This window comes from Orbicella franksi, chromosome 2 (genome assembly GCF_964199315.1).
Source record: "Orbicella franksi chromosome 2, jaOrbFran1.1, whole genome shotgun sequence".
Taxonomy (NCBI): Eukaryota; Metazoa; Cnidaria; class Anthozoa; order Scleractinia; family Merulinidae; genus Orbicella; species Orbicella franksi.
The window spans coordinates 4010644-4028799 of record NC_138146.1 but is presented as its reverse complement, the minus strand read 5'-3'; the positions used below and the strand labels follow the sequence as shown (position 1 = coordinate 4028799).

The 18156-nt window shown below is 41.4% G+C and overlaps 2 protein-coding genes across 4 annotated transcripts; both read left to right on the top strand.

Annotated features, from left to right (window-relative positions):
* The first annotated feature begins 388 nt into the window (after positions 1-388).
* Positions 389-10463, top strand: LOC145477783 (proton-coupled folate transporter-like). 3 transcript variants are annotated; one of them, XM_081455604.1, is made up of 7 exons: positions 389-440; positions 2554-2824; positions 3416-3731; positions 4192-4734; positions 5368-5451; positions 6392-6551; positions 7468-10463. In XM_081455604.1, the coding sequence occupies exons 2-7, from the start codon at positions 2597-2599 to the stop codon at positions 7676-7678; spliced, it is 1542 nt and encodes a 513-aa protein (XP_081311730.1). In that variant the 5' UTR covers positions 389-440; positions 2554-2596; the 3' UTR covers positions 7679-10463. The 3 variants fall into 3 exon arrangements, with proteins under 3 accessions (XP_081311730.1, XP_081311732.1, XP_081311729.1); XM_081455606.1 differs by having other exon boundaries at positions 409-440; positions 2482-2824; XM_081455603.1 differs by lacking the exon at positions 389-440 and having other exon boundaries at positions 1685-2824.
* A 124-nt stretch (positions 10464-10587) lies between these two features.
* On the top strand, positions 10588-16455 carry LOC145477782 (proton-coupled folate transporter-like). Its single transcript, XM_081455602.1, has 6 exons — positions 10588-11209; positions 11473-11788; positions 12514-13056; positions 13481-13564; positions 14306-14465; positions 14818-16455. Exons 1-6 carry the CDS (start codon positions 10973-10975, stop codon positions 15029-15031), a joined length of 1554 nt encoding a protein of 517 aa, XP_081311728.1. The 5' UTR covers positions 10588-10972; the 3' UTR covers positions 15032-16455.
* Positions 16456-18156: the final 1701 nt, after the last annotated feature.

Below are 18156 nucleotides of genomic sequence, written 5' to 3'. Positions count from 1 at the left end.
CGGCAGTAAGTAGTTATTTCTCGTTAGATTGCGGTCAACATGCAATTTATTATGCCTGCAGTTCGCGGGACTTTACGCTGAACTCTCAAAACTCTGACTACTAAAGACATGCATGTGAGGTAATCATTTGGGGGAATCCAAATTATGACCTGGGGGTACAAACTGTAATCCCTGCAACTTGTGTTGAAGCAGTTCAGCTTGCAGGATTCTAAATATTGGATACGAGAAATCGCGCCTCAATGGTGAATGGTGAGTGGGAAGTTTCAACATCTCCAACCCACTCCCAATCGCATAGTGTGACGAGGGCAATGGGAAAGATTCCGTTACAGTAGGTAAATAAATAGGAAATGTATATATGACGCCTTTAATGACGCAAAACACAAATAGAGGATCATTGTCGATTTGGGACGAAGCTAAAAGAGTAGATCTGTATAGAAAAGGTAGGTGGACTCTGTTGCAACTAACTTAGCCTGCTCCGGTCCAAACCTTTTTATTCTGTTGCTTCTTAAATATCTCTCGTCTTTTAGAATAAAAAGTCAAATTACTTGCTTTGTCATGTCATTCTTTGACATCCTTTGACCTGCATAGTCATCTTGCATTGCAAATTAAAGTTCAGTCTCAAAAATACTGAAGATTGAATGGCTTTCGGCTTTACAAGAGTCATGTTGTACGGATTACCGTAAATAGCAGCTATGGTGTTTCACGTTTACATCAGTTTCCGTAGGAAGAGACTGTTTCGGTACCTGATCTGCCTCCAAGGCAACGAAAATATTACTTCTGATGTGCATCATTGTGTCTGGGGACGGTGCAATCCTAAACTGATTTATTGCGCTGACACTGGAAACTATAAGACAATAAGAAACAAGTACTTGTTTCACTGGACAATCTTGTCTCTCAAGTAAGGAACTCGATTTTTACTCGTCGTTTCCATCTTAAAATCAGTTCTACTGATAGAAAATGCAGCTTAGGTATGTTTGCACAGCTTTAGTAGTGTACGTCTGACATAATATAATTTACGAAATCTTTAGAATCAAAATTTTGGGCTTTTTATTAAGTTGTGTCTATTTTTCTTGGGGTAAATGTTCCTGTCTGTCTTAGTAGTTTGTACTAGTTTTCATTTCATCAACAGGAATTTGAAACGTCTTTAAGAAGCTATTGTTGAGAACCGGCCGGAGAGGCAGGTTTTTCGTTTGAGTGTTGAAATGACCTGAATATCAAGCTACTATTGTCTTGTTCTGTGTGTCACGGTTGTTTTCAATTTTCATTTTCATGGGTTGCGATGTTTTATCAGGACGGACGAACCTGAGACTACGTGAAAGATGTCTCAAAATCATCCCTTTTTTGGCTGAACGTTTTTTTTTTTGAAGTTTTGACGTACACTGAACTTCGTAATGCAGCTGATTGCGTAATAGCCATTTTCATTCACGGCACTTTTCACATATTTACACAACAATTTAATCGAACACAGAAGCGAGGTAATTTCGGAAGCTGTAAAATATCTTGAGCTTAACTTCCAACCTCGTTCCCAAGGCTTTCCAAGGTTTTTTCTGGGAACGAGGCTGCTGAGCTCCCTAAAATTTCTTACAGCTCTGACATGTGAAAACAAACAAACAATAGACAAATACAACTCTTTTAGTTCATTATATTGGTGAGCAAATATTGCCAGCAAGTGCTGCAAATTTATTTAACAGGTCCAAATTTAGAGCGGAGGGTGAGTTTTACGATCTTTTCTGCAAGCTTTGAGTGAAGACGTGATACAAATGCTAATGTAATCGCTGACTGTTGTAAAAGTTTTTGTAACGTCGCACAATTTTTTAAGATGATTTCAGAGATAAGAATTCCTTGGACGTTTTCCGCATCTCTCAGCTCTCAGATTCTTCAAGTAGTACTGACCAGCCCTATCGCGAGACCAAATGAGCTGAAAGCAGTTGCCTGTCAAGGAGCAAAAATTGTTGTCGATTCTATAAGCAATTGAAGTTTGTCAACGAGAGCGCACAAGAGTCAGGGGGACCCACAGACAAGACTCTGACTGGCCAAATCTTAAGGAACCCAAATATAATTTGGCGTCTTTTATATAGGATGCTAGCCACAGTCAAAGTGATGTGAATTAAGTAAAGCAACATCCAGAGGCCCAAAAAGTAACATTAAATAAAGGAGCTACGTCACCTTTCGCGCGTCTTGAAAAGTTTCACGTTCGTCGTTTGCAATCTGAGTTTATCTTCTCCATCCTTAACCATCCTTGTTCCTTTACGGCTTATTATTATTATCTCTTTGGTGTTTTTCTATATTAGTAAACTACTATTTTCCGGTTTCCTTCAATTTAAAGGTAATTTTTTGCGTGGCCAGAATAATTCAAAATACCATGACTGAGCTCCTTCACAAGGCAATAAAATTCCTTCTGAACCTATTGTGATATTGTAACTAGGTGGGAACAAACTAACCAGTCATGCAATCAGCCCTGTGTTTTAATCCATTGAACAGGAATTACAAGACATTTGCTGTCGTAAAAAGGATCTTTGACAACAAATCATCTTTTATCCACCTCTTTTTTAGCGATTTGGCATTCTGAGATTGCAGTGACAGACGCTCATTTACAATGCCTCGAAAAATATCTCCCGGATGGAGACGATACCTAACAGTGGAACCAGTCATTTTGCTTTACACGTTCGGACTGATGACTAGCATGCCGATCTGGGATCAATATGTTTACAGCACCCTCAGCGAGAAAAGGGGCTTCCCTTACGATGAACTTGTGGTGGAAAAAGAAGGGCTTGGCTGCAATTTCACTGAGCTCAATTCTACGTTGAAGGATCTTGAACAACAGGTAAGGTGACCAGTGAAATGATATGCCGTTCACTGACGTAATACCACTCGACGTAAAGTGTGTTGTCAACCTTGTGCAACAGATATGCTGACGTTAGGGTTTTGCTATAGGCTAGTCATTTGCTGCAGTTATGGAAATAGGAAGATGTGCAACTTAACCGTCAACGTACACTTGATTGAGCATACATCAATGACACACTTGGCTATCGCCTCGTGTGCCTTTTTTCTGGAAATTTCAATAACGTCATCTATGGGTCTGTCCTCCAATTGAACATAAGTAAGAACCAATCACTGAAAATGCGAAAATAGGTTGACTTATTATGCAAAATTGTACATCTCTTTCTTGAGGCATTTAATGATCACAGCTCAGTTCTGTTGTCGCTGAACGCTTTAATGTTCGTATACGGTCTCCTAGTATGCAGATAAGTACACGCCTCTTACCAGAAAACCATTGGGCCTTATCAATTACAGGTTACAACTCATGAAGATACATGTATAGGCTTTTGGCGTTTTTCCTCGGCATACATGCATCATGCAAACAGCTTGACGTTTAAACAACCAAACTTTACTTTTTAAAATCACCCTCCATCAGGTCCAAAGTCTGGCCACAAAAATCGACTTGGGAAATACGTTCTTTATGGCCATACCTTCGCTGATCGTGGCACCATTTTGGGGGCCTTGGACAGACAAGAGTGGCCGACGAAAACCTGCTCTCATGGCGCCTGCCATTGGAACTTTATTACAGACCATATTGGTGCTCATGATCATGTACTTTGAGTGGCCTTTGTATGTGCTGTTTGTGGGCTCAGCGATCAGCGGCTTCTCAGGATTCTTGACAACCCTCATGTTAGCCTCCATGTCGTATATTGCTGATACCACTGAGAAGACGGGAGTGGCCTTTAGAATAGGTAAGAAAAACGACTTTTATTACAGCGAAACTTTCCATGGAAGTACAGTTTTTTGTCGAGAGAAGCCCACTTACTTACTGCCCTTATGCTTACTGGCATGTTGGGCAGAGAAAGCTTGTACCTAAAACAAGAGGAGGGTGAAGAGGGAGGCAATGTACAAAGCGTCGCATTGAGGTGATAAAACTGCGGAGTAAAGACTGTTTCATAACAACTGGCCCAGAGAATGGGGTGGGGGGATGAGGTAGACTAAGGCATCAAGAAAAGTGGCAGCTTGAAAGATATGTGGTCAAACCCTGCTCTGCTTCCTGTCTACCAAGCGGCTCATTAGCATAGGAACTCATTATTACGTTTCGTTGATCACAGCCTCTTTGGGTGTTTAGATACACATTTTCACACCAACGTTTGCATATTACTAAGACTGCCTGTCGAAAGGACTTTAACCACCCAATCTTGCCAACAGCAATCATACAGATGCTTGTCTTCATGGGTGGTGTCTTGAGTCAGTTGACCAGCGGTCTATGGATCCACACATTCGGCTTCATCGCCCCAACATGGCTGATTTTGGCATGCCATGTCGCTTCCGCACTCTGGGTCATTTTCCTGGTCCCAGAAAACCCCGTGCGAGCCATCAACGTGAAAAATAAGTTCTTCGATTGCAGGAGCTTAAAGACACTTGTTGACGTCTTCAGAAAGAAGCGAGAAGGTGGAAGGAAAAGTTTACTACTTTTAGTCTTCACTGGAGCAATCATCACCCTAACAACTCAGGGGCTCGGAGGTGTAACCGCTCTTTTTGTCATGAGGAGCCCCCTCTGTTTTAGTCCCAAGCTCGTTGGGTACTTTTTGGCGTACAGAATGTTCATTGCAGGACTGGGAGGTGCCATTGGTGTCAAGTTGCTGAGAAAGTTCTTCAGTGAGATGGTGACCAGTGGGATTTCGATGGTTTGTCAAATGGGTGAAATGGTGCTGCTGGCATTTGCAACTCGCACTTGGCTGGTGTTCCTAGGTGGGTATAACTGTACAATCACTTTTTTTTTCTGAAAGAATCTGTTACGGGTGAATTGAAACCTGTAAGTACGCTGTCAGCAACGGCAATAGGACGACTAAGTCTGGGTCCAACTCGGTCTATAATCATACGAGAGAAAGAATAGAACGACCCGAAGTCCGCGTTACAAGTTAATCACAACTTTCGCAAAATTGGAACAAAAGTCTAAAAGTTTAAGTTTTTGGTGAATAAAAGTAGTTGAACTGTCTTCGAGATGCACCAGAGAAACAACCTGTCCAAGTGCAATAACAACGAACCCAAATGACGCGTACTGGCCAATAACACAAGAAATGATAATTTAACCGTCCACTGACAAAGGAACGACGCGTAAAACGTAAATAAATGCTGATATCCAGTCGCATTTGAGAAATCGAGTTACTTCAATTTGTCTCCTATGGGTGTCTGGGTGGAATACCAATGCATGTTGCCGTCGTAACAACACGTCCACACCCTTCAATCTGTCAAATTTTCGTTGCTTATTTTTGCTGAAAACGAGTAAATAAGCAATCACAGTTTCCGTAAATGGTATTTAAATGGTATGATCTTTTCAGCTGTAACGATATTACGGTACGATTTGGTTGTTTGCCTTCACAGCGCCAATGCTAGGCTTTTTCAAAACAACCGTCACCCCAGTCTTTGCTGGCATTATGTCAAGAATAGTAGGAGCTGATGAGCAGGGTAAGTATTGATTGACACATTGTGAACAGACTAGCGCTAGTCTCTCCCAGACGTTCAATTAGTTACTCCTTGAGCCCCCGTGACAGGCTATAAACAGGCAGACGGGCAGACATGTAGACAGACAGATAGACAGACAGACAGACAGCGGACAGTCCGTCAGCCAGAGAGGGAGACAAGTCCTTGCGTCACACAGACAGACGAACAAACAGCGTGGCAGACAGTCTCGGCCCATAGACAGTCAGACGAATAAACGGACAAACAAATGGATAGTTAATCATTTAAACTGCCTTGAGGACAAAATCCTCAAGTTTGGGAAAGAGTGGGTGGCTACTTTCTAGTGTGGATAAAACACCTTCAGATGAAAGCAATCAAGCAGCGGTTTCATAAAGCGCTATTTGTTCTTCGTATTTTCCCCAAGTGGAAGTATCACTTATCAACATTCTTAAGTTCTGCTTTTTAGGACGCTTGTGGTGTTACTACGGATTTTCGGTTCTTTCCCTGAACTTTCATTACAGATCTGGCGGCTCTGGGGTCCTTGTTCCATCTCAACCAGTTTGCATTAGGGCTGTTCGCTTTTGTCATTATCCGAAAACTCTAATTTTATCAAGATGTGATAAATTGCGCGAGATCGATCCGACATTGCACTTGGTCAATGAGCACCGGTGACCTCTAAACGCTAAGTAAGGAAAAAACCCAATCATTTTACATGGAATCCGTGAGAACGACTCCGCGAGGAACCCCCAGTTACACCGAAATTAAATGGCCATAATTGGCCTCCAATTCATGCTGCCCCCGTGCGTAGTGCATTACTAGTTGAGAATGACCCTTTAAATTACAAGTCCTGCCCTCCACAGTGCGGAATGACTATACACTGAATGCTATGTGTTATTTCTCTTCCAGTAAGACATCACCTCTGTAATGATAATTTTCCCTTTTGCAGGGTCTTTGTTTTGTGCATATGGCATTTTTAGCGTCATCTCACAATTTCTTGGCGCGATGCTGTTTAACAACGTGTATCTGAGAACTCTCGGACATACATTCAACGGTTTTGTATTCCTTTTGTGTGCCGCTGTCAAGATTATTCCCCTGTGTCTTCTCTGGTAAGTGATGTACTGTGCCTCTCTCCTCTCAGCTGTATAAATGGGCACCCGAAATTTGTTTGGGCTAACTAACAAGAAATGCTGGAACCTGGCGGGGAAGTGCAGGGAGGGGGGGGGGGAGGTAGAGTGGGGAAGGGGGATCACACAAGGGCTATTATCCATGGATGCCAGAGTTAAACAACTGAGCCCTCGGAAAGATGCATTTAAGCCTACTTTTTAGCGATATCGACCTAACGGCGATGGAGAGCGTGTAGTTTGCAAGTTTCAATACACTCTCTTCTGTCCGTTGAAGAGTGTTCTGAGATGAACCACCAGTTCTATACTAGTTGACGCCACTCATCAGAGGTTAGTGTGGTGGTCTCAAGAGCGTTGTTACAATGTCAAAACCAGTAACAACTAGGCCTTTCCCGATTGTGCTTGGCAACCTTTGAACAACTTTTGGCTTTTAGAGCAACTTTTTGCGGTTCTAGCCAATTCGAGCAAGTTTTGCCTTTCTGAGCAACTTTTAAGCTAAATGTAGGTTTAGAGCACTTATCAAGCTCAAAACGGCCAATGCTTTCATAGAAAACTTCAATTAATGCGATTTTCTTGAATGTTCTCAACTTTTTAATAAGTAACCGATGTTTTCCCTTCACAGACAGCTGCTTTGCGAACAACTCTTTAAAGCTAAGTTTCAAGCTATTATTCTTGACCGACGTTAGCAATTATTGTGAAGATCAGAGCGAAAACTAAAATTTGGCATTCCAGTGAGTAACTTTCCAGCATTTTACGAGCACAATCGGTACAGGCCTAGTGACAACTCCATCAGAGCAACAGTTCAAACCATAGAAAAATTACACCTGTGCGCTGTTCTGGGGCCAAATTATTCCGCTAGCTAAAACATTTCGAAACCTAAATTCCCTTTAATTTCTTTTAGGTGCATAGACGTTCCTCCTGTCGTTGATCGTTTCGATGAAAAGGGAGGAGCACTGGAGGATAAGAAAGAAGATGCTAACAAAAAAGAGGAAGAAGTAAGAGGAGAAAACAACAGAGAAGAAGTCAAAAACGGAGAGGACAAACCCACAGTTTGCCCAGAACATATCGAGCTTGTGAAGACAACTGAACAATCGAGATCTCAAAATGCTTAGCTATCTGGAGGTTTTCCCGAAATTGTTTCTTCCAACCATCCAAGAACACGGATTTAGAATTCCGTTTTGCTTTGAAGTTTGGAAGATAGAAGAATAAAACTTCGGAGATCAGCTTATATGCAAAGGCAGGTCTCTTACCTCAGGCAAGCAACCATGTAAAAATGTATATGAACTGACGTGATATTCAGGGCTACTAACTTAAGGTTATCAGTTTGTATATTGTGGATCGTCCGTTTAAGGTTAATTCTCAAAATGTTGGTTGTTGCGGTCTAACGTACCGAAAGTCAACTACTCAGTGGTTTTCAAACTCCTGTAAAGTTTGTCAACAGTGATTTGCAGTTCTAGTAAGTTTCAATCAGGCTCAACAGTAACAGCAACAACAACAACAACAACAACAACAACAATAAAAACGACGACGACGACTACAACAACAACAATCTTTTGTTGTACTCCTTCCTACAAAAGCGTACATTTTTTTAGATAGGATTGTTAACAACAGCAGCAGCAGCAGCAGCAACAACAACAACAACAACAACAACAACAACAACAACAACAAGAACAACAATCTTTAGTTGTACTCATTCTTACAAAAACGGACATTTTATGGAGGAAACGGAGGAACTCAGGGGAGCTAATTCCATGAGCCTCTTCAAATGAGTGCGAGATTGTACATGTAAACTTTCTTTAATCGGTGAATTTGTAAACCAGTGTGATAAATTTTTCATGATATTAAAATTTTATTGTTGCTGTCAGTTGTGGTTTAAGAAGCCTTAAGGTTATAGACCGAAACAAAAGCAAAAATTGCGTGCTCGATAAGCCTTGTCAAATTACTTGAGTTATTACATTTTGAAAGTCATCAAAGTTCTGGCCATAAAAAAGAAATAGAAACTTGTGGACCGTCAGAATAGAAAAGCAACCCATACTGCTCGCTTTGCATGAGTTTTTTTTTTTTTTCCAGACAGAGTTTAGTAACTGTTTAGCAACCCCTTGTCCTCCATAAAAGTGATATTGGTGCATTCACTATGGATGAGCTATAATCACGCCTACTGATAGCCAATAAATTTTGTGAAGTTTTTCTTAGCTCATATCAATTTAGATACATGTCGATCAACAAGTAATTTGATCAGTTTGGTGTACAGCAGACCAACCAGGAAATACGACTCCATCGTGGTCTAAAATTCCTCGAACTAATTATTTCCAAATTGGACAGTTTGTAGTGCTTTCAGATATCGTTATTACGAGTTCTTTTGATTGACAAGGGTACTCTGTGAGTACATGACGTGCAGGATTCTTTAATTCCCCGGGGTGCGATAAACATCCGATGTCTCTATATCGCCAAGTGGATGGAAAATTATCTGGTCTATATAGGCTGTCTAGGATATATGGTATCAATGTACCAATAACACAGTTCAGGACTAGCAGGGCTAAGGACTGAATTCGAAATTTGGCTATGTTCCGGAGTGTAATCGATATATATCGGGGGATAAAACAATGTTAATGAAGAACATGCTGTGTGACGCAGTGATCCGAAACACAAACAAAGAGAAGTTCAACAACGACGGATCATTTACCGTTTCCGAGCTACGCAGATATAATTTAGTACGGCAGCGTTTAAAAGGTAAGTGAACGGTGGGAACTTGGGAACTTATTTACTATCATGACCTGGTCAGATCAGTGCCTAGCAAGCTGACGTCTCTTTGTAACCTTTTGGGTAAACTTCTCTCCTCTCTTGGATTGCATATAAACCGGTGGCCACTTTGCTAGTCTATAAAGTACAATAACATCCCAGGACTCTGCGTAATCCTTGCGAAATCTCTATCATGACAACTGAAGCCTAACTTATCGAAAACTTTCTTAGCTTTTTATGCCGCATGGACTGCTAACTTGTGTAGAGATGGCAACTTCGGTGTCTCATGTTTCACGATGTCTCCCTGCTCTGGGAATTTTCCCATTGTCCATCAATAGATATCGGAATGCATACCCTTTAAATCCTAGACACCCGGACGGTTTTGTGTCATGCTAAAAATTCCATAAGCGACCTATCGAATAGGAAAACTGATTTTAAGCTCTTTTGGGGGCAAGAATAAGTCGCACGTACTTGCTTCAATGACAAATCTGGACTCCGTAAATTAAGGAGCGTTAGGCCTGTGGTAATCTGTTCAGTTGATATGAATATTGAAATGTAAACAGCCAAATTTAAATCATCGATTGCGTAACTATTGTGGCTCACGTAATCCAGAATACTAATTTTTCCAACTGTTGTTTGGTTGTGTTGAGCTTTTAGAAGGTGAATGCTCGGGTAGTAAAATGAATTTCGGAGAAATTGTATTCGTACATTCCCCCAAAGTTCGTTTTTCGCAAGGTGTCGTTGCAGATTTTGTTAAGATTGAATTTGTAACTCCATTGTTTTCTTTCTAGCACGGTCACTTAAGTTCACTCGGTGATTTACATTTTCCTGTGCAAATCATGTTAGCTTTGGGCAATACGAAGGAAACCCTCAACACGATTGAACAGCAGATTTTTCACTCCCTGGCAGAGAAACTGTGCAACAAACAGTGGATCTAATTGCAACGATTGCTTGGGTGACCAGGGAAGAGGAGCGGGGGTCCACACAATGATGTGCGCTGGAAGCTACATCTAAGAGACAATCATCGATTGTCTTGCTATTGTCTTTACCTCATGATAGAAAGCTTGACGCAAATTTCTCGTGTGAGACAATCAAAGGAACCAATCAATACTCTCTTAATCACTCTCCGCACGACCTCAATAAAACGGACGTGTCCGATCACGCATTTTTCTGTAAATGACGTCTACAGTTTGGTTTGTTTTACAAGTACTAGTAATAACAAAATAAATTACGATATTGGCATCTTACCAAAGCTGAGAGGTAAACGAAAGTTTGCGGACAAGTTAGCACAGAAAACAACAATAACAATAAGGATTGATATATACGTTTTTAAATTTTACAAGCTTGGAACAGCGTCATAGAAGACAAACGGTTTCGGTCAGTTATAGTCGATCACTGGTTATTCCAAACAGCAGTGATAAGATTACACCAAACCGATGCGTACCCTTGAAAGAAAGGCATTTACTCGTCACCAGGATCTACTTTATCTTATAAAGCCGGGTAAGCCCTGGGAACATTATTCACGTAACAAGGAACTCTGATGTTGACTAAAAGATCTCTTCAAAAAAGGCTTTCAATTTTGATTAATACCTTAAGACAATTTATCCACGCATTCTTTAGATTGTGCCGCTTGTAATTAGCTGGAGGACGCTGAGAATTCACTTAACATGACTCGAAAAATCCTTCCGACATGGAGGCGCTACCTGACGGTGGAACCTGTAATATTTTTCTACGCATACGGACTACTGACGAGTATGCCGATCTGGAGACAGTACATCTACAGCGTTATCAGCGAGAAGAAAGGTTTCCCTTATGATGAGTTACTGTTGGGACAAGATGAGCCTGGCTGTGCAGAACATTTCACTGGGCCAAATTCCACCTCTCTAAAAGAACTAGAACAAGAGGTAAGGGGTGATTGGCTTTTTTTTCTTTCATTAGGCTCGTAAGAGGAACCTACCAATCAATCAATCAATCGTCTGCTGCTTTGTAGCGTCATGTAAGCATGTTATCTCAAATCCATATGACAGTTCTTAAAATCGCTTTACACCAGGTACAAAGTCTAGCCACAAAAATCGACTTAGGAAACATGCTTTTCCTCGGCATACATCATGCAAACAGCTTGACGTTTAAACAACCAAACTTACTTTTTAAAATCACCTTCCATCAGGTCCAAAGTCTGGCCACAAAAATCGACTTGGGAAATATGTTCTTTATGGCCATACCTTCGCTGATCGTGGCACCGTTTTGGGGGCCCTGGACAGACAAGACTGGCCGGAGAAAACCCGCTCTCATAGCCCCGACCATTGGGGCATTGTTAAACACTGTAGTGGTACTTATGGTGATGTATTTTGAGTGGCCCTTGTACATGCTGTTTGTGGGCTCGGCAATGAGCGGTGTCTCGGGATTCCTGACAACCGTGATGTTAGCCACCATGTCGTACATCGCAGATACTACCGAGAAGTCGGGGATTGCCATAAGACTGGGTAAGGAAAATAAACCAAATTTAATTTCAGGTTCATTTTTGTACTTTTTAGTTTTTAAAAGTAGATATTGTTTTATAGCTCACTTTTGTAATGCGCAGGTGATCGAATATTCATGCAGCCTGCGCAATATAAATTCCTTATATTATTACTATTTAGTAGTGACATCCTTGCATACGGCTGGTGTGCCTGAAATTTGGATTGGCCAATCAGTTTCTCACTGGAGACAGCATTGAATACTCACGAAACGGGATTTACCATTCCAAAAACCATATCAGATTGTAAAACGCGAAAACGTATGTAACATTTCGTGTCTCCAAGCTTTTAATTTGGGGTCAAAAAGAGGTCGCCCGTGTTCGGCAACCGACTTTTTGATCGCTGTACGCCAGGTAAGATAATGATTGTGTCGTTTTGAACAAAATATGCCTTTCCTCGTCGAATTAAACACAGAATTCTTGAGTAAAGCATTAGAAGAGGCAAAGGCAATCTTTATTTTTGTTCGCCGCGAAGAAAAAGAGTATTATGGTGTCATTTCGGTGGTACGCCTCGGTTTTGACTTCTGCCCGTAATGCGGGCGCAGCCACTATATGCAAGAATCTTCTGACTAGCTGATTTATACCGGTACAGAAACAGAAGCTGAACTAATGATCGATTGAATCAAAATTTGATATTTTTAACATTGGGGAACAGAAAGAAACTGTATGGTAACTTCCCACTCTTGTCAACAGCAATCATTCAGATGCTTGTCTTCATGGGTGGTGTCCTGAGTCAGTTGACCAGCGGTCTATGGATCCAGAAGTTCGGGTTTATCGCTCCAACGTGGCTCATACTCGCGTGTCAAATAGCTTCTGTCCTCGGCGCTATTTTTCTTGTTCCAGAACCTCATGACCGAGTGACTAACAAGGACAACAAATTCTTCGACCTCAAGAGCTTAAAGGCACTTGTAAACGTCTTCAGAAAGAAGCGAGAAGGTGGAAGAAAATCCCTACTGCTTCTAGTTTGCGCTGGGGCAGTTGTCACCCTAACAACCCTGGGTCTTGGGGGCGTTACTGCTCTTTTTGTCATGAGAAGTCCCCTTTGTTTTGGTCCCAAGCTCGTTGGGTACTTTTTGGCGTACAGAATGTTTGTCTCTGGAGTAGGAGGACCCTTTGGAGTAAAGTTCTTAAGGAAGTTCTTCAGTGAGATGACAACCGGTGCAATATCAATTGTCAGTCAGATTGGTGAAATGGTACTTCTTGCGTTTGCAACTCGTACATGGTTGGTCTACACCGGTGAGTGATAAACATTTTTTTTAGTAACACAGTTGGGTTCCGATAATTCGAACAGGACACTAACCCAAACACTTTTCATGCGACTCCCGCAAATGAATAAACACAATATTCACCCTTTGAGACTCACACCTCACAAGAACTTCAGTGGAGGGGTTAAGTAAGGTTAGTAGACAAACCCAAACATGATCACCAATGGAATTTGCGGGTACTTGAATCGCAAGAGATGGCTAAAAACAAACGATAAGCTTGGAAGCTAAAACCTAAACAATTCATAAAATTCATAGCAAAGTTCATAACACTACGACGGATTGCTAGTAATGGACAGAAACTCATCAAGTACTGAATCCGCGTCTTACCTGAAAACTTGACGACGCTCAAGCATACTTGATGATTTCACTCAGTGTTATATATCTTTTCCTCGCAGCACCAGTGCTTGGCCTTTTCAAATCAACTGTCAACCCAATTTTTACCAGCATAATGTCAAGAGTAGTAGGAGCTGATGAACAGGGTATGTATTGATACATGACAATAGACAGACAGACAGACAGACACAAAGACGTCAAAAAGGCAAACAGATAAACAGCCGGACAGTCAGTGTAACTCAGACGGACGTAGGGACAAACGGGCAGACACAGACAGAGATACTGGTGGACTGAAGGAGGGACAGACAGACAGACAAACAGACAGGACAGACAGATAGAGGACAGGCGGCACGAATCGCGAGCAGGTAGAAAGACAATTAGACTGGAACAGGCACGTACCAATGTCTTTTACCATTTCACCCAGAGTTTATATGCCCAGTCCTGTTTTTTTTTTTCTGTCTATACACTTTTGTTTATCACTCTTCGTAGTAATGTGGTCCGTGGATGAAATCTAAGTCCAACAATTTACCTTTAACTTTAAGAAATAATATCCTTTGGTATTTTGGTGTGCGATGCAACGTGAGTTAAACTGCAATGTTTATGAGTGACACCTTATTTTGCGATCATTCAAATGAAGTCAAACATTTTGGCAATTCAATTTGACCCAAGCGGAAAGGTTCTAAGGTACCAGGTATTAAGGGTGCTTCATTTTTTTTCCATTTATCGAAAAAGTCTTGTTCTTGCCGTTCAGATCGTACAGAAAAGCGGAAACTATTTGAAAACCCTTAACTGTGCACTCAAAAACAACAACAACAACAACAACAACAACAACAACAACAACAGCCTTCGTAATACTTTTTAATTTTGCTTTGACTTTCATCATGCAGGTTCCTTGTTTTGCGCTTATGGTCTCGTGAACGTCTTTTCCCAATTTTTGGGTGTCATGCTGTTCAACAATGTGTACGAAGGCACTCTTGGCCTCAAATTCAACGGCTTTGTGTTCATTGTGTGTGCCGCTTTGAAATTTATTCCACTATTTCTCCTCAAGTAAGTAAAATAAGGATAGTAATGTAAAAATTGCTTGTCACGATTTCTTTCCTTCTCAGCTGTTAGCGACCGTTAGTCGGTGTTCCGTATGGCGTTATGCATTGCGTTGAACATGATGTTCCTTTCAAATCAAATTAAGCCTCGGAATAACCGGTTAAAACTTAATGAAACACAGAAGAGATTGCCATCTTTGATGTAGTTCAGTTAAAGAGCCGGAAATGATGAGCCAGCCACTCGCAGCCACTCTTTTCTTTTTTTAACAGCGAGATTCCCATGTATTGAACAGTGTCTAAGAGCCAACTTCAAGACATCTTCGGGTTCAATGTTAATTGCTCTTATCCATGTTTTACAGGTGTATACATGTTTCACCGGTTACTGAACCCGCAGAAACGAGAGGGGAACTCAAGCTTGATGACGAGGAGGAAAATGGCAATAAACAAGACGAAAAGTTGATACAGAAAGAAATCGACGGCTTTGAAAACGAAAACGGAAAGTCTGGAAATGGAAAACTGGCATCGGAACCGATAGACTGCGCAGAGGATATCGAGCTCGTTACGTGTATTTAATCTGTAGCTACCATAGGTCAGCGCTGCTTGCGTCAGGTTACACATTTTATATAGCATGCATAGGTCGAGGAAGGGGTGCGGTGGCCTCATGGTTAGTGAGCTCCACTCTGGATCGAGCGTTCCGGGTTCGAACCCTGGCTGGGGACATTGTGTTGTGTTCTTGGGCGAGACACTTCATCCTCACAGTGCCTCTCTCCACTCAGGTGTACAAACCGGCGAATTTAATGCTGGGGGGTAAACCTCCCCACCCAGTGGGAAGTACAAATACTTCTAGTCGCTTCATGCTATCTGACGACCTGATAAACGTACGTAGACTTTACCATTTTAAAAGTCAATAAGTTGTAAAGAAACACAAATACGTGATAACCTGGGTAAGCAAGCGTTCCTGTACAAGCGAAGATTTTGCCGCATTCTCTCAGCGAATAAACATTTCAGAACTAGGTGTCACATTTAGGCTCGATTTCCGCTTTCGCCTCCTCGCTTTCGCCTCCTCGCTTCGCCCGCCGAATAGTCTCTCACAGATTCTCGATCTTTTGATCGTGCCGCAAGGCATGCGAGCCCTAGCGCAGGCTACCGCTCTCTTCCTCATTTCCCAAAACAACGGCTTTTAATCAAGCGTGAGTATACCTGTTTTATGTTATTTTTTTTCTCTGGCTTTAATTTTGCCCCGCTTGAAGGCGCCCTCATTTTGTATGAGTGTTAGTCAACCCGGCCACGCCTTTTTTTACTATTCGCCGACAGAAAACTCAGGCTCGAAGTCTAATTGTTAAAAATGTTTGAATCACAAATTTCGAAGTTAGTGCTATTGAAAGGTCACTAACGGCGAAAAGGTTCCCTCTCCACATATACTGGGATCAATTTTTTTCATCATAGTCTAATGACGATTTCACCGTTAATGAAATTTCAATAACTGCGAAAGATCTCTTTTTTATTTCGGATAAAATTTCGCCGTCATGGAAACTTCAATAACTGTGAAATAATCCCTCTATACTAGCTTTTATAATCCATCAAATATTTTCGCTCGCGCGTGATTGGTCTTAACGCGTCACGTGACTGAATATTCCCAAGCTGAAACTGGGGAATATCCGAGTGATATTCCCCAATTTTCAAAACCGCACGTGTTGCGAAAAATTTTTGAAGGATAATAAACACAATCGGAAAACTGTTCGCTTCTCGGATCAGATAATGTCCGCAGACAAATATCCTCGGATATTTGCGAGCGAAATCGAGGCTATTGGTTATATATTCAGAGCGACGACTTCACCGTAAATTAAATTTTAATACCTATGAAACTTCTATTTATATTTTATTATTCCGAGCTATGATTTCGACGTTAATGAATTTGCAATAACTGCGAAATATCTTTTTATTGTAATATTATTTCGGAGAAAATTACGTCGTCATGAAATTTCAATAACTGCGAGCAGCAATATATCTTTATATTTTATTATTCACCGTTAATGAAATTCAAATATAACTACGAAAAATCATCCTATATAATATAGTTAGTGCCTTTGCTGCGAAATGTCATTGCTGTTACAACTTGTTACAACTTGAACGTGAGGCCGGGGACATTGAAGAAGAAAAAATAAAGCTTGCTTCAACAGGGTCTGAACACTGCCATGCAGAGAGGGTGATGTTACTTGTCTGAACTCTTATTTTCACAACGAGATATAACGATCATAATCTGTGGGGCCCCAAAACTACCCCAGGGAGGGACTCTCATCTAAAAAAGACGGGTTGCTCGAGGAAAATTTTGAAAAGAACTGCTAAGCGGTACCAAGATCCTGTTTTGTGGCTTGATTTTTTTTACCCCTCAGAGGTGTACCAACAGACCATTTTACAGTTGTCTGCTCAGTGACCTGGCCTTTGAATGGTAGCGAGGCTGGAGTTGACCTTGTTTTGATACAGACCTCACTGTTTTTGTCATGTAAATGCACCTAGTTAGCATCAGAACAACTTGTTTTACACAACAAAAGCAGTGAGGTCTGTATCAAAACAAGGTCAACTCCAGCCTCGCTGCCATCCAAAGGCCAGGTCACTGAGCAGACATCTGTAAAATGGTCTATCCCAACACAACACATTAACTGACGCTTTCATAATAGCGATAAAGATTTTAATAGCGATGATAAAGATTGCTTCGAATACCTTCTACTCGTGAAGTTAATGAAAGCACTGTCAAAAATCTTTATCCTGTTTAATATGTTGTTCGTTATAAACGGAACGGTAAATAAACTCGAATAATTTGATGGCAGGTTATCTATGTACAGTTCTAGTGTCAATACAAATAAGTTTTCACGGTTATAAAGTGGATTTCGTCGAATACCTTTCATCCTGTTTAACGGCTCAATACCCTAAGAGTACCGCGAAAGCGCCCGCTATGGACCTTTTATGGCTGAACACCTAGCCTGTGAACAGGCTCCGGTTGGAAGGGCTGACCGCGGCTGGAAGGACCGAACGGGAATTGGTTGCGAAGAGCCTGTTCATAGGCACTGAACACCCTAAGAAGTACCAAAACTGCCTTTTACAACCCCTAAAAGGTACGACGAGCACTCCCCGTCCTTTCTATATGGTAGTCTCCCCCCCCGGGCCTTAGTCACTAAGGCCACGAAAGTATTCTGTGTGACGTGAGGACTGTTAATTGTTGCACATCACTCCGATTCCAAGACTACAGCTGCTGCTGCGAGGTATGTTGTTTCCTTTCTCTCCTTTTGCTTGATCTTATTCTTCTTTCAAATACGTTAATGGTAGAGAAGTTGTGGGAAGGCAGATTCTGGCAATTAAGGCTAATCTACGGGCGTTATGTAACTGGTCCGGACAAATTGTAACTAAGTCGGAGTACAAGCTGTTACAGAGCTGAGTGCAGTCAAAGATCAGAGGGGAAGGACTATTTTATGTGACGCTTTAAAACTGCTACAAAACAAATAAAATCGCAGAAGATTTGTCCCCTGAAACTCCCGAAAATCAGTGTCGGCATCCGGTCAGATCAGAAACCAATGGGGCATGTGACATATTAAAACACTCACCTCAGCTATATACATTATTTTGTAATGATATTGTTTTTCCGACCCAGGCTGAATATTTGTATTTTTCCGCCGCTTTTAGGCAGAAAATATTCTTGTGGA

What these genes read in the sequence shown, in the direction of transcription:
- LOC145477783 (XM_081455604.1), top strand. Translation starts at nt 2,597, where the DNA reads ATGCCTCGAAAAATATCTCCCGGATGGAGACGATACCTAACAGTGGAA. An exon ending in GGGAGTGGCCTTTAGAATAG is followed by an intron (nt 3,732 to 4,191) that starts GTAAGAAAAACG and finishes TCTTGCCAACAG; the next exon opens with CAATCATACAGATGCTTGTC. An exon ending in CACTTGGCTGGTGTTCCTAG is followed by an intron (nt 4,735 to 5,367) that starts GTGGGTATAACT and finishes TTGCCTTCACAG; the next exon opens with CGCCAATGCTAGGCTTTTTC.
- LOC145477782 (XM_081455602.1), top strand. Translation starts at nt 10,973, where the DNA reads ATGACTCGAAAAATCCTTCCGACATGGAGGCGCTACCTGACGGTGGAA. An exon ending in TAAAAGAACTAGAACAAGAG is followed by an intron (nt 11,210 to 11,472) that starts GTAAGGGGTGAT and finishes ACCTTCCATCAG; the next exon opens with GTCCAAAGTCTGGCCACAAA. An exon ending in AGTAGGAGCTGATGAACAGG is followed by an intron (nt 13,565 to 14,305) that starts GTATGTATTGAT and finishes TTCATCATGCAG; the next exon opens with GTTCCTTGTTTTGCGCTTAT.